This window comes from Lottia gigantea, assembly GCF_000327385.1.
Source record: "Lottia gigantea unplaced genomic scaffold LOTGIsca_5, whole genome shotgun sequence".
Classification (NCBI taxonomy): domain Eukaryota; kingdom Metazoa; phylum Mollusca; class Gastropoda; family Lottiidae; genus Lottia; species Lottia gigantea.
The window spans coordinates 5633312-5649389 of NW_008709715.1; the positions used below are offsets into that span (position 1 = coordinate 5633312).

The following is a 16078-nucleotide window of genomic DNA, read 5'->3' on the forward strand; positions in this document are numbered from 1 at the left end:
ATGTAGTCTGGATATCATAACAGAGTAATGTCCCTTTAAGACGAATTGACCAAGAAGGTCGTTTAGTCCTATTCTATGATTTAATCTAGTCCGCATGTCTTGAAACACGGCTGTGTATATAATGTTTAGTTTACAATATAATTAATACTTTAATGAAGTCTTCTCTGTTATAACATGTTCACCAAAGAACATACCATGGCGCTGCGAACGAAACAGAAGTAATTTTGAACTGTAAAATAGTGGGAAAATAAACTTTTAGTCACAAATATATTTTGACGAAAAGATGAATAACAAAGATGGCTGCCCCCATGTAAAAAACCGGAAGTGTGCTTTTTACATCGAATTTGGAACTTTTGTGAATAATTACACAACTAACTAGTCAAAATGAGTGATAGTGAGGATGAAAATACATCACGCAGAGCAAAAGGATCATCTACAATAGCCACAGGAACGCCAGTAATGATAGACCCTGCGATGATTTCGAGTATTGTTGCTCAAACAGTTACCGCTGTTTTACAGTCAAGACAGATGAATGAAAATCGTCGGAATCCTCAGAATAATGATAATCAACAGGAAGTAAGAAATCTAGGTGGAGATAAAATACCCTGGAGTCTGTTGAAAACATTGTGTCCTGAAAAGTTGGATGTTTTGATGAGTTCAAGACTACGTCACCGCACTTGGGAATCAGCATTCCGATCATTCATAAGGGAGGCCAGAATAGAAAATAAACCCTGGGAAGTAAAACTTACAGCATTACAGACGGCTATGGTTCCTGAAACATTCTCAAAGGTCAATGCACTTATGTTACAGTTACGACCTGATGAAAGGGGTGATTTTGAAAATGTGATGAATATTGCAAAAGACTTAATAGAAGCCAACCGTCCAGTATGGGTTGCTAGACACCAGTTCAATGCAGCAGTGCAAAATGCAGACCAAACCTCAAGACAATTTTATTCTTGCATTGCTGAAATATCTGAAGATTGCGATTTTTCGGAAAACTTTTGTGTGAATTGTAAACAAACTGCAACCGATTTGTTAATACTTATGAAACTTGTATTTTCAACCAGAAGCGAAGATGCTCGAAAAGAGATGTTGAAAAAGAAGAAATTGGATTTGGCAATGGCATTAGAAGAACTGGAGGCAGATGAAAATTTAAAGAAAACACAAATAGAATTAGAGAGGCCTAAACAGAATGTAAATGCTATTGGTCCAAGAAGACATGAAAAGAGATCACATAGCAGAAATGATAAATTCAAAAGGTCATTAAGTAGAAATGAGCAAACTAAGTGTAGCTATTGTGGTTATAAACAATCTCATAAACAAAGTGGATGTCCAGCATATGGTAAAGATTGTCACAACTGCAAAGGACGGAATCATTTCACATCTGTATGCAGATCTAAGACGAAAGAAAATGGAGACAGGGATAGACCTTTTCGACAGAAGAAACTGAGCAGAATAGTCTGTTCAATTACGAAATCCTTTGCACAGACAGTTGATGTTTATATTTAAGGTCACATTATAGACACTGAAATAGACACTGGGTCAGATTGGTGTTGTGCTCCAACCAATAGAATAGCTGAACTAGATGATGATGTAGCTAATTTATTTCCTCCAACAACTGAAATGTTAAATACCTGTAATGCCAGTGGTAGTAAAATGGATGTTATAGGATATTATGATGCAACTATAAAGTTTGGTGATAGACAAATTACAAAGCCATTAGTGTTTTTTAATGATTTGAACTCTTTCATTTTATCCAGAAATGCTCTAATAGAATTAGGCATTGTTACCATAAATACTAAGCCACAATATTCATTGAAGGAGATTTCAATTCACGATGAAAATCATCAACCAAACCAGGTGACCAGTAAATTAGATGTTATCTTACAACCAATGGAAATGAAGAAAATTGATACACATAAGCCAGCAGATAAAGTTACGGCTGAAGACATTCAAAGAGAATTTTCAGATATATTCTCAGCTCAAGTCCAACCACTTAAAGGAGGTCCCTTTCATATTGAGTTGGATGAAAATGCTATTCCTGCCAAGGTACATTTTCCAAGAAATTTACCACTTGCATACTATGATAAACTGAAAGCTGAATTAGCTCAACTAGAAGCTGAAGGTCACATAAAGAAGGTCACGTACCCGACAGACTGGGTTAGTCCCGTAGTAATTGCTCCGAAAAAGGGAACTACAGATATCAGAATGTGTGTAGACTTTAGAAAATTAAACATGTTCTGTAAACGTGAATACTTTCAGTCAGCAGGAGTCGTAGAGTGTGCCCAGATGATAGAGGCTGAAGCTGCAGTACATTTTACGTCGTTTGATGCTAAAAAAGGGTATCACCAAATTGAATTGTCCGAACAATCCAAAGACTTGACAACCTTTTTGACGCCCTTTGGTCAATTTCGGTTTGAAAGAGCTCCATTTGGAATTAATTCTATACCAGAACATTATAACCGTAGAATTAGTGAAGCATTACAAGGTCTTAAAGGAATATCAAGATTGGTGGATGATACTCTCGTGTATGGAAAAGATCATACAGAACATTTACAAAATGTTAGAAACTTTTTACAACGCTGCAGGCAAGAAAACATACGACTCAATCCTAAGAAGTTCAAATGGAAACAATCTGAGATCGAATTTGCTGGATTGAAGATCAGCAAAGATGGATTTTCTATACATCTGAAAACAATAAAGGCTATTGAAAAGTTTCCAGAGCCAGATACGTTGAAGAAAATGAGATCATTTCATGGTTTAGCCAATCAACTTGCTCCATATGATCCAGCCTTAACAAGAAAACTAGCACCTCTTCGTCACTTACTCAAAAAACAACGAGGTCGTTATAAGATGAATAAAGATGAACAGCAAGCCTTTGTTGAAGCAAAGAAGCATCTTGCATCACCATCAACGTTAGCATTTTTTAGACCTGGATTACCTCTACAATTATACACGGACGCTGCGTGTATAACAGGATTTGGTTTTGTCCTGAAACAGAAACAACCCAATGGTAATTGGATGCCCATTATGGTTGGAAGTCGAAGCTTAACCGACGCTGAAACGAGATATGCACCTATAGAAAGTGAAATAACAGCATTAGCCTGGAGCATGAAAAAATCGAAGAAGTTTTTGCTAGGTGGACCTAAATTTACAGTATTTACGGATCACAGACCCCTAGTATCATTAGTCAATTCTAAAAGATTAGACGAAGTTTCTAATAACAGAATACTCCGGAATTTATTGAAATGTATGGACTACAACTGTATAGTGGAATACATTCCAGGATCCAGTAATATCATAGCTGACGCTTTTTCTAGAAATCCAGTTTCTGAACCAAACAAAGAAGACTTTGAAGATTCAAGAGCTTTATCTTTATATGTCAAAGCAATACAATCTGCATCTATGGACCAAGCCCAATGTACATTAGATTTAGAAAATGTACGTAATATTGCTGACAATGATCCTGAATACCAGTTGTTAAAAGATACTATACAGCATGGTTTTCCTGATAGTAAGAAACAACTTGATGAATCAATCCGAGACTATTGGAATGTTAAAGATGAATTATCCATAAGGGATGATAATTTTATTCTGTATGGAGTTAGACTTTTAATCCCAAGAAGATTAAGACAACATGTTTTAAATGAACTGCATTCTGGACATAGAGGCATTGTTGGTGTAAAATCTAGAGCCCGATTAGTTGTTTATTGGCCTAGAATTGATGCCCAGATTGAACAAAAATGCAGACAATGTAGTTTATGTATGGAAGATAGACCTAGTCAACCAGCCGAACCAGAAATTCATCTTCCAGTTCCACAACGATGTTTCCAATATGTATCAGCCGACTTTGCAGATATAGACAATTGTAAATTTTTGATAATAACCGATTGGAAAAGTGGATGGTTCAGTGTGTCCAAAATGTCAAGGACGACAGCACAAACAACTATTCAGGAACTGAGAAATTTCTTCGCTGATACAACTGTTCCTGAGATTTTATATACAGATAATGGCCCACCATTCTCTTCAGGGGAATTTAGTGATTTCTGTAGACGATGGGGAGTGAGATGGATATCATCTTCAGCGCATTATCCACAAAGTAACTCGTATGCTGAAAATGGAGTTAAACAAGCCAAGTCACTTTTAAGGAAATGTTTTACTCGTGGGAAAATAGACTATGAGCAATGGACTAAAGGACTTTTACAAATTCGTAATACACCACACAAGTCAACAGGCTTATCTCCAGCTATTCTTGTATATGGTCAAGCTGTCCGGGATACTGTTCCAGCTCATAAGAGTAGTTTGTCTAAAGATTGGCATAAAGAACTTAGTGACTATGACAAACAAATTGCGAAGGAGCGACAAAGAATGGATAAGATTCGCCCAGGAAAGGAACTTCCTGTGCTAAAGATCGGAGATCCAGTGGTCGTCCAAAATAGACAATCCAAACGATGGTGTTATTCAAGAGAGAAACCTGAAGGTTAGGAAATATGTAGTACGTTTATCTTCTGGATTAATCACTGTACGCAATCGCAAAGACTTACGATTACGCTACCCACCAAAACATAAGAATGGCGGAACATCACTCTGGTTACCCGTCATAGATTATCAAAATGATCCAGATAAACACTTGAAACCAGTTCAACAATCTAGTCAAGATAATCAGCACAATGACAGCGATTCTGATAGTGATGACGAAGATGATTATAGACCCAACATAAATGATACAAATGGAGAAGTCAAGTTATATCCAAATGCAGAACAACCTGAAATTCCAGTAGAGGAAGCAGTCCATGTTCCTGTTCCAAAACCAATTTTGAAACGTCCAAAGACAAGAGACCAAACTCAACCAGTGAGAATATCATCGCGTGCAAAGCAAATGCCTGTGAGATTTAAAGACTATGATTTAAAATAAGTTTTAAAATTCAGTTTAATAGTTTCATATATATATATATGGACACAGGCATAAACAATAGTTTAAAACAATTATGTGAAATGTGAATTTATACTATGCTTTCATTTCAGCTTTATATAAGGGAAGGAGATGGAGAATATTCAGACTCATACGCTTAAATGTAGTCTGGATATCATAACAGAGTAATGTCCCTTTAAGACGAATTGACCAAGGAGGTCGTTTAGTCCTATTCTATGATTTAATCTAGTCCGTATGTCTTGAAACACGGCTGTGTATATAATGTTTAGTTTACAATATAATTAATACTTTAATGAAGTCTTCTCTGTTATAACATGTTCACTAAAGAACATACCAGTTATTAAAAGTTATTGTGAATTGAACTGGAGTTTTATTTTTTCATTTTGCTTCCCCTTTCTTTTGGACTCATGAAGATAATAATTGGTTGTAAAGAAAATTTGAAATTTCTAGCGCTGTTAGTGACCCTTAGCTCAATAATCAAGTACTACCATCACCAATAATACTTCTACCCAAATCAAAATATTGTGGGTGAGCAAACGTGATTGCAGTTGTACACAGCTAGATTTAATCATGTCAGATGCGAGTCTATAGCACGTCAGATACTCGATTATATCATGCCAGATGTCCATTCCAGGACTAAATCAGCAGTGTTTTGAAATAAATCATGTCAGATGTTGGACTAATCAAGTCAGATACTCGACTAAATCATGTCAGATGCTAGGCTAAATCTTGTCAAATGCTCGACTTTATCATATCAGATGCTAGATTTAATCATGGCAGATACTGAACTTTATCATGTCCAGATGGTCGACTATATCATATCAGATGTTGGACTAATCATGTCAGATGCTGGACAGTATCATGCCAGATACTACACTATACAATATATCAGATGCTAGACTAAATCATATCAGATGCTAGACTTAATCATGTCAGATACTCGACTTTATTATATCAGATGCTAGATTTCATCATTGCAGATGCTGAACTTAATCTTGGCAGATGCTAAACTTAATCATGGCAGATGCTGAACTTAATCATGTCAGGTGGTCGACTTTATCATATCAGATGCTGGACTAATCATGTCAGATGCAGGACTAGTATCATATCAGATGCAGAACTAGTATCATGTCAGATGCTAGACTATATTATGTCAGATGCTGGACTATATCATGTCAGATGCTGGAATATATCATGTCAGATGCTGTACTATATCAAGCCAGACGCTGGAATATATCATGTCATATGATGGACCATATTATGTCAGATGCTGGAATATATCATGTCAGATGATGGACCATATTATGTCAGATGCTGGAATATATCATATCAGATGCAAGACTATATCAGGTCAGATGCTAGACTATATCATGTCAGATGCTGGGCTATTATCATGTCAGATGCTGGACTATATCATATCAGACGCTGGACTAGTATCATGTCCTATGTTGGACTAGTATCATGTCAGATGCTGCATAAATGTATTATGTAAAGTAGTATTGAATGATAAAACGTTTCTTTAAATAGTTCTTTATTTCATTAGACATTATGACTACATATTGTTGTGGGCCTCTCTATATTTCACTATCAAATATAAATGCAATTTCACAGTTCTGTATTTTTCTCCGTACCTCTCTCTTACGCTGGAATGGAACATTTGGTGCCGTGGTCTCAAATCCTAGAGGTAAAAATTCTGACGTACGGACAGCGCTTCCAAATGTAGGTCCAGCGTTGGCTTTCGACCTGTATCACAAATAAGCACACTTTAGAGTTGGGGCTCGCTGTGACTTAAATACGCGCGGCAGCAGAACAGTCAGGTGACTCCCCTACGGTAACTATACGTTCTTGATGAACTACATAACAATCATTTCACAATTACTGGACTGGGGATAGAGTCTTGGTGGACAGCCTTATGGACAATCGATAAAGGCAAATGTAAAGGACCTAAAATGGCATTTGTTGATGTTTTTTTGCAACAAACGAGAGCTTTGATTTGATTACGATATTTTTTTCTGATAGCAATGTTGATGATGGGATCTGTTACAGTGCTCGCGGCATTTAATGTATGAGTAATACTAACTAAGTATTTTGGTATCTGTATTCCAGTTTGTTCGAGTAATAGCACGATCTGAAATGAAATGAAACTAAGTTTTACTTCCTGCTACAGTTTGGGCTCTTAAAGACGGACATGGCCCTATACAGTGAGATACATGGGAGACATTTTTTCATTACGTACACTCTTCCGGGACATCTGCTGCCAAATTATGAATGGATTTGTAAAATGGACATCCTAACGTCGAACCCACATATAGCTGATAATGTTTATTTGCTATATTTATAATATGATGTGTATTGCTAACACTACTAGCACTGGAGTGGCGCAAGCGATGCGCTTCATTACCCCTTCTAAGTTTCGCCCTTTTCCCAGATCGCCCCCTACCCATTTTGTCCCTATCCGCTTCGTCCTTATCAAATTCGCCCCTTCCTTTATTAAAAATTAGACCACATAATAAATTGCGATTGTTTCGATTTGAATTTAAAGGGGTGATATGGCAATTAACCAAATAGCTTCATAGACTGGATGATGTGCCTTGGAGGCATAAGCTTCGCCCACAACATTGATTAAAGGGGATAGAAATTGGCCTTTTCCCCCTCTAATAGCTGATAAGAATTCTTTGAAATATAATAAGATTAAAAATGTAGTTCTACTTACATACAATGGTGTCAGGCAAATAAGGAATGATAAGGATAGCATAAAAACCATTTTGGTCAACACAAATTCCTGACTTAGTTTTCTCGATCTGACGTTCATTTCTTTTTCTATTCGTACAATTTCTGGTGGCGATATTTTGTGTCGCATTGAATAAAGTAATTTTATAACTAAAATGTTTAAGAACACCGAGATGAGAGTAAATAAACAACCAGAACCTGCGTACATTTTAGGAAATATCCCCTCACTTGTCGTATTTGGTGGTTTTTTAGGAAATACACCACAGGTTATGACTTCCGAACCATTGATCACCGTTATCCTGTGAACATTTCCCACACCAACAGGTGGTAATATACAGATAGCCGCGATGTACAGAGTCATTAGTAAAACAGGAATACGAACCTTGTGTTGAAACATAATTTTGTAGTACCAATAAGGTATCGTCAATGCCACAAAACGCTCGCATGCCATTAAAACGCCTAATCCAGTAGCAAAGAGTGAAAAAAACGTTTGCGATAATCCCGTTAGCATACATATGAAAAAGGATGGACTGTCTATGATAGGAATAATTATATGAAAAAGGGGTATACAGACGGAGGCAATAAAATCGACACAAGTTAGTAATAACAACAGCTCCTTCGCCAGGGTATTTTGGCGTTTGATATCACCGAGTACACAATAAAGTGTAAGCGAATTAGCAGTTAATGCTGGTAACAAGAAGAACATAACAAGTGCTATTGTCACATAATCGTTATTCATTTTCAGAAATGAGAACAATTCGAAAATCTGGTTCCACGACTGAAGGATAAATACGAACTGCTTGGTGTATCCGTGGTCGTCATACTGAAATACTGGTAAACTGAATTACCAGTTATCAAGGTAAAATAAACGACTCGCGCACAAAAGATATAAAATTTGTTTGTAAATATCGATTCTTAAATTAACATTTGGAAGTTTTCGCCAGCTCGTGAAACTATACCACACATATATATATATTTTGAGCAAGTGATTAACATTTTCGGTTAGATTTCTAAAAAGTCATAACAGTTGCAGTCGATGGCCACTCACTGGTATGGTGTTAGCCATATTGGTTAGAGTGTAAACCACCTGTTGAGTATTATTAACTAATTGACAATAATCACTCATCATATAAGAAGACATGTCGTTTCATGTTAAAGCAGTTTGATTATGATTATGGCTTATTATTTACAGTTTGTATGTCGGGGGCTTTGATTGGCTATATTCGGTAGTGTACACTACAATTCAATCAAATCGCTTCATACCGCGATACACGAAAATTGTTTATTGCAATCAAGGTATTAGACGAAGTTTGTAATGGCTAGCCCAAACGAAAAGCGTGCCACATTTGTAATGTTCGCATTCACAAACAACTAAATGTAACGATAGTTAAGCACACGCTCCAGACCCCAGGGGATCTATGTCCGGGTGATCATAATAGTTTCTTTATCTGTTTGCGTGTATGCTAATATTAAGGTAAATGTCATTATGAAGATTCCGACTATTAGCTATATAGTGCAACTTGTGCAGTATTGCCGAGAAAATCAAAATAATCCACCAAGAATCGTAGCCTGGACGAACGGACGACAATATGCTTCCATACTATGTATCGGCATATAAAAATCAAAAGAATCCATACAGAATTGTTGCCTGTAGAGTGAGAACGAGTTGCACAATATAGCTATTAGCTTGAAAATGCTAGGTCAGACACGATATTTCGATGAAAAATAATCAGATCACCACGAAAATCGATAGGGATCATCTTCATAATGACATTGACCCCAAAATAACAAATCAAAAGAATCTGTGGAGAATTGTAGCCCGTAGAGCGAGCACAAGCCAAATGTGAACGGGGTGAATACAAAATACCCTGGACTACTTGTGGGCGTATAAAAATGAAATGAATAGAGTTTCACGACCTACTTTTCTGTACCTAACGGGCCAATGATGACGGACAACACCATCAGCAATAAAGAAAATTTTGTCAGGCAACGGCATTAGCCTATTTTTTCAACTGTTGAAATATCTTTAGAGTGCACAGCTGTAGAACATCCGAACAAGGCGCTGTTTCACTGACAAGGGGAAACATTTTTAAGGTTGATAAATTGAGAAAAAAAAATGAATAATCTCGACTTTAGCCAGGATCGAACCAGGGTCCTTCAGGTTAGCGAGCAAGCGTTAAACTCTTTTTTTTGATACATGTTTAACTGTACGCATATGCTTAGCAGTAGTTGATTTGTCTTCTTTTCGAATATTATTCATTACAAAAAAAAAAAGGAAAAGTTTTCACCTCTTATTTTTCAGCTCCATGTGAGCAAATGAAGACAGGAAAATTAATCAGAGAGGAGTGATGGAAGACAATGTAAATTAAACTATGGTAATAAGTCAGTTATCAAATCAATGAGTCTTGTATAATTAGTGAATCCTTCATGAATAGTGAAGGAAACGAAATCTCTTGTCAAAAAGGGTTTTCTTTCCATTACTCGCTTAGCTCTTATTTCACCCTCTTTCCTGTAACATAACCGCGATCTGTGATTTACATATTAGTTTAATAATTAATCCTTAATGAAAAACGTATTAATCATTTTGGAGTACACGTGCAAGATAAAGCTGAAGTCTCTGAAACAATAAGGAACAATTCTGTGCCGTAAACTAGGGTCTTCTTTCTGGAGGACGGACAAAAGCCTCACCGGACAAAACTTTATCTGTAATTTTGGACCAGGAGAAATCAAATGGTGTTTCCTCTCAGATTTCTTTGTGTATATAAAGCCTTCGTTAATTCAGCAAAAATCCTGCTGTATTTGAAGTAAGTTACGCTTAGATATCAAATGATAACCAATATACTAAGCGGATGTCATACTTTTACTTAACATTTGGGTTTTTTTTTTTTTTTTTTATCAAAAATCCCTTTATTTTATTTTTATCAAATTTATCAAATGTTAGAGTTTATCAACTAAAGTATCATCTTGTTATTGTCAACAGACCTATACTGTATATTTTGAGTAATCAGTAGTCTGAATATCATTTAACTGTGATATATCAGAGATACATATATTTACAGATTAAAATACTGTTATATATATAGCACACGTTTTGCTACACTATACTAACAACACTTCGCAGCAATGGTTTTTTGTTTCAAATTAATCACAGAGTTTATGATTTTAATCTCTGGTGCCACATAAAAATGAAATAGTAATGGTGATTCCTTTCTCTTCTGACCACATTCATCTGAAATAGCTGACACATCTATCTGTCTGAAGCCGAAACTAAGGTAGAAAGTTAAAACAATAAACTGTTTCTACATTTCAAAACCATTCAATATCAGAAACCGTTTATTGAAAAGGAAATGTAAGTGTTGGTGTTATGAACCTAGAGCTAACAGAATTCAACAATCAGATTTCGCCCCGTTTTTTTCGCCGTACACAATTTCTAAAAAAATCCGGATCAAATCATTTACATTTCGCTGGTTTTGGAAGAGATAAGTATATACCGCTTTCAGCCAAACCTGTGACATAATAATTATTTGTGTTGGCTATCTGCAACAATAGGTAGACATAATTATAACATCACTGCTTAGTGAATTAAACTGATCAACATTATATAGAGCAACTATTGTCAAAGAGAAACATTTTTTATTTATATTCCAATGCATATATGAAAACATACTAGCTTACAAAAAATAGGCTTCTATAATTGAATGACAACAGGAAAATATAATGCATATACTCTTGGACGAAATATAAGTAGAGCACTGAAAGGTACAGCTTCACAGTTCACAAGTTTTAAAGTTGAAGAATAAAGAATAAAGGCCTTGCAGTGAAGGAATGTGAAAAAATAAGAACACTTTAACTTTGATAGGCCCAGATACGCTATAATTGTTTATCTAAATCACTAGTTTTTTTTTTATATGCTTCATTCGGAAAAATTGTTACAGCACTAATAACCAAGTGCATATTTCTTATCTAACATCAAAAATCACAACATCAATTAGTTTTAAACATACTTTTCTTAATCACATAGGACGGACAAAAATAGGGCCAATCAAATGACGTTATTAACATCTTTTGTATTAGGGACGGAATTTCGTGAATTTAAGATAAATAACCATAGGGACGGAGCCATGGGCTAAGGGCTGTTTCTTTTTAAATTGAAACAGGACATCTGAAGACACTTGACAACATTTAACTTGGACGAACTTTTCAAGTTGACAACACATATTCTACTCTTCAAACTAACACCAACCAAAATAAACTACCTAATTTGCCCATTATCTAATCAGTAATATTGTACTGTAGTGGTTAACCAGGTGCACTGACTTTCAATAATAATTATTATGTCATCCTGAACATGAAAAATATCACAGTTGGAATTGTATATTATTTAAAATAAATAATGACAGGAATTATGAAGAAGATTCCTGACATACCTAATATTTACAATAAAAACCTAAAAATATAGACAATTCTATTTTTATACACATTTTACTTATTTCTTCTTTTTACCGGCACTCTTTTGCCCTTTAGCACTTTTTCTTCCTTTAGGAGATTTAGCTTCTAATTCTGTCTTCATACTCAATTCCTGGGCAGCTAGCTCCTCCAATCTTTTCCTCTCAGCTTCTAAATATTTCTGTCTAAAGGCCTCTCTTGGTTTATTCACTGCATTCCTTGCAGCATCTAATGCCGCCTTGAGAAAAAAATAATAAAGGGAAGGATAAAAACATTGAACTAAAGGGGCAAGGTGAGATAATTGACTGGAATATTCTACTAAAATAATGTATGAGGTTTTAATTCATATTATAAGGTATTCTATGCTGATTGAAGTGGGAATTATAGTTTGAGATTCTCTTTAGTGTCCTATTCAAAGACTGGAAAATTGAATATTTAAAGTGATCCACAAACTAACCGTGACTCACAGACTTAACAGTGACTCTTGATCTCAATAGAAAGACAAAGACTTAACAAAAATTTTTAGTGACACACAAACTTAAAAGAAATATCAGTGATTCACAGACTTAACAACAATTCACGATCTTAATAGAAACAGAGACTTAACAGAAATATCAGTGACTCAGAGTTCACAGTGACTCACAAACTTAACAGAAATATCAGTGACCCACAGACTTAACAGTGACTTACTGAGTGACTCATTACTATCTAGCTAACTTATTATCTAATTGAACTACTTAACAACAAATAAGGACATACAGGGTGAGATAATGGTGGAACTATTATATAAAAGCTAATTCGGAATCATGGATAGAATGACATGAATCACTATCAGAAATAAACTCTTTTATAATGGAGGCAAGGTGAAGGTGTTTCTTACGATATTTTTTCAGTAAATTATTATAATTTTTTCTGTTAGTATCAGTTAACGCCTACAGTAAGAGAAAGAAAACAAATAATTTCTTGGGGCTCCACTTAAAATACTATTCAAAAGTATAAGGTAAAAACAGTTACTCTTGATGCTACTTTCCACAAGGAATTTCACTCTCTTTTTGGAGAGTTCATACTGAGTCTGTATTAACAGAGCCCTTTCAGAGTCCACATAACTAATATTGTTTGATATTTGATATAAGCTTACTAAAGAAAAAATTAATAATTGAGTATCATATCCTCATAAAAAAAATATCAGTGCATCATTTATATGGCTAAACTTCCAGAACCCTGAAAAAAACTCTTAAATGCATATCTTACAAGAGGAAAATGACAACAAAAAAGAACATGTGAATTAAACCTAGGTAACAACTTGCTATCCTAGATCCTGCTCTTGACCTTTTTATTAGATCACCCATATCAATAGCCAGTACAGTGTCAACTCATTAATTACCGTATATTTGTGTATATATTTCGCAGATTATGTACAGTGACAAAGATTTTTCCAGAATTACTCCAGGAAAAAGAGGGGTGCGCATTATACAAGCGTGCGCACTATATTCACAATTATACGGTAGCTTTCCAAATTTCTACTCATTACCTGTAATTCTTCACATTCTTCTAATTGTCTTATTTTAGTTTGATTTCTGTTAATTTTATCCTGTTCTCTCCATTGTTCAACTCTTTCTCTAGCAGCTTTATATTCCTGTATTTCTTTCTGTCTAGCTTCCATTCTTCTCTGCATCTCTTCTTCATCTAAAAACTTCGGTTTCTCCAATGTTTTTCTATAAAGAAACATAATGTTAGATTACATCACACATTGACTATTATACAAAAATAGTTATCATCTGACTAATAATTAGAATAACTATCTTAACTTTGTGGACCCTTCAAAGTATATACTAAATTGCACTGCAACATCAAGAGATCTACAAAGGTGAGAAAGACATGCCTTAGTTACCAATCCTCATTATATCAAAGTCCACCCAAAATGCTTCATCAAGTAGCCATATAGACCCAAGTCGAATGCATTTACAGAGAGCTGTCTGATGATTGGTACGTAAGTACACAGTGCATATAAATGATTAATGTTCAGAATTTAGTTCTGAATTGTAAGAATATGTAAGAAGTAAGCATACTTTATAAATGGTGTAAGATCTATTGGTTGAAGTATCTCAGTAGGTTGAGGAGGGGGTGGGGGTTCTAATGTTAATATTGTATCATCAGCTTGATCTAAATATGGTACAGGAGTTAATCGTTCAGCTTCTTTAGGAGTTGGTGCACCTCCTTCTGTGACTTCATCAGCAGCAACATCACCATCACCATGACCATGTTCAACTTTGATCATGTGGGAATTGAGATATTTTAATCTTGATTGTAAAGCCTGTAATAGATAAATGACCCGTCAAAATAGTTTGCGAAATAGTTTGCCTCTCGTGGGGGTAGACAATTACTTTTCAAATATTATGTATTTCTAAATAAGCTCTTAGATGAACTTTTGATGAAGCAGATTGGGTTTATTTATGCAAAGACAGCTCTTGAAAACTAGACTAGTAAGTACCATATAGGGTTTAGAGCATTAATGATGAACTATTACTCATGGGTGCTGCTGAAACCCAATTATTAATGCATCTTAAATAGTCCTCTGAAGTAACGGTACTAAAGCGTGGTTTTAAGTTATACATAATTATCAGTCATACCTTAGCAGCACGGCCTGGTTCAGCATCTTCCCAAGCTTTCTTCATAGCCCTGATTTCATCAGCTCTTTCTGTATCTCTCTTTACTTCTATTTCTTCCTGTTAATAGACATTTGAACAAAGTCAGTTAACTCTTGCCATTGAGCAACCGTTGCCGGGTGATGTCACATGATGTCAATGTCATCCGCTCTAAGTCATATTACGAGTACATGGAGTTTAGGGTCAATAACGTTTTATCTGAATTCACATTCAATGTAAAGGGTTAATCCTCAGAAAGTTTAAGGCCATGTTTTCTGTCACAGAATTCTGATCAAAAGTTATTGATAAAGGATACCACATTACATCAAATTAAAACCATACACTTAACAGGTTGTAGAAGGCTAAAGGTAAGAAGGATATGATACATGTAATTTTTCTAACATGTATGTTCAGGATCAAGGTTTTATACATTTATAACAAATAGCAAGTATTTAATGATGGAAATATGAATTGAGTACTGGGTAAAGTTCTTCCATAAAACTGTGTCTATATATCATGCTCACAACAACTAAATACTATTTAAAGAATGAATTAAGTTGTGTGAACTGGAAATATTCACAATACTTACTGCTGATTTTTCATCACTGACAATACGTAAAGTCCAGAATGGTTTGGTAAAATCAAATTGTTGAGAAGGTGGTCGAGATGTCTTAGTTTCTTTATCTTTACTACTCTTCTCTCCCTTCCCTTTCTGTTTGCCTTTAGATGATGGAGCTGCTTTCTCCGTTTTAGATGGTGGTGATGGTGCTCTCTCCTTAAATGCCACTAAAATGAAACAGAGCTTTACAAATTATTTTTTTTGGACTATCATTGAATGGAATATGATTTTTTTTTCTTGCTGGGCCTATATAAAAATATGTTTCATTCTCTAATTTCGACTCTGTATTTGACCAAAATTAAAAAACTTATTTTTAAACGTATTCTTCTATTAGGTCCTAATCTATATCTTTTTGCTACCAAAAAAAGGAAACTGACATTGACAGTCTTCTTTAGAAGTCAATGAATACTCATAAGAATGATTTAATCAAATTATTACAATAATCATTCATCCAAATTACCATTGTTAGGCCTCATAGCTTACAGGTTATAACAGTTTCATACATTATCAAACAGTATAATACCTTTATATAATATAATCTATTGTCATATATACACATAATTACTTTAACAAGCTTAGAATATACACATTATCCAGAATTAATTACTTCATAAATAATAAGACTGCCATGTTTCCTCGTAACTTCATCATGTTTAATGAGTGCTCGTCAAAAGCTATCTGCACGCACAGTAGAAAAGTCGATGA

General features: G+C 35.0%; 2 protein-coding genes across 2 annotated transcripts in view; both read right to left on the reverse strand.

The window, feature by feature from the left end:
• Positions 1-6455: 6455 nt before the first annotated feature.
• On the reverse strand, positions 6456-8402 carry LOTGIDRAFT_229225 (hypothetical protein; the record flags this gene model as incomplete). Its single annotated transcript, XM_009062156.1, has 3 exons — positions 6456-6676; positions 7014-7061; positions 7647-8402. 3 exons carry the CDS (start codon positions 8400-8402, stop codon positions 6605-6607), a joined length of 876 nt encoding a protein of 291 aa, XP_009060404.1. The 3' UTR covers positions 6456-6604.
• Positions 8403-11278: 2876 nt separating this feature from the next.
• The window catches only part of LOTGIDRAFT_229226 (hypothetical protein), a gene marked incomplete at its 5' end in the record, with an annotated part of 29653 nt that continues 24853 nt past the window's right edge, over positions 11279-16078 (reverse strand). The window contains 5 exons of the mRNA XM_009062157.1: positions 11279-12347; positions 13641-13824; positions 14179-14423; positions 14740-14835; positions 15344-15540. Of these exons, the coding sequence (XP_009060405.1) occupies positions 12150-12347; positions 13641-13824; positions 14179-14423; positions 14740-14835; positions 15344-15540 (920 nt within the window). The 3' untranslated portion in view covers positions 11279-12149. The remainder of the gene's footprint in view (positions 12348-13640; positions 13825-14178; positions 14424-14739; positions 14836-15343; positions 15541-16078) is intronic.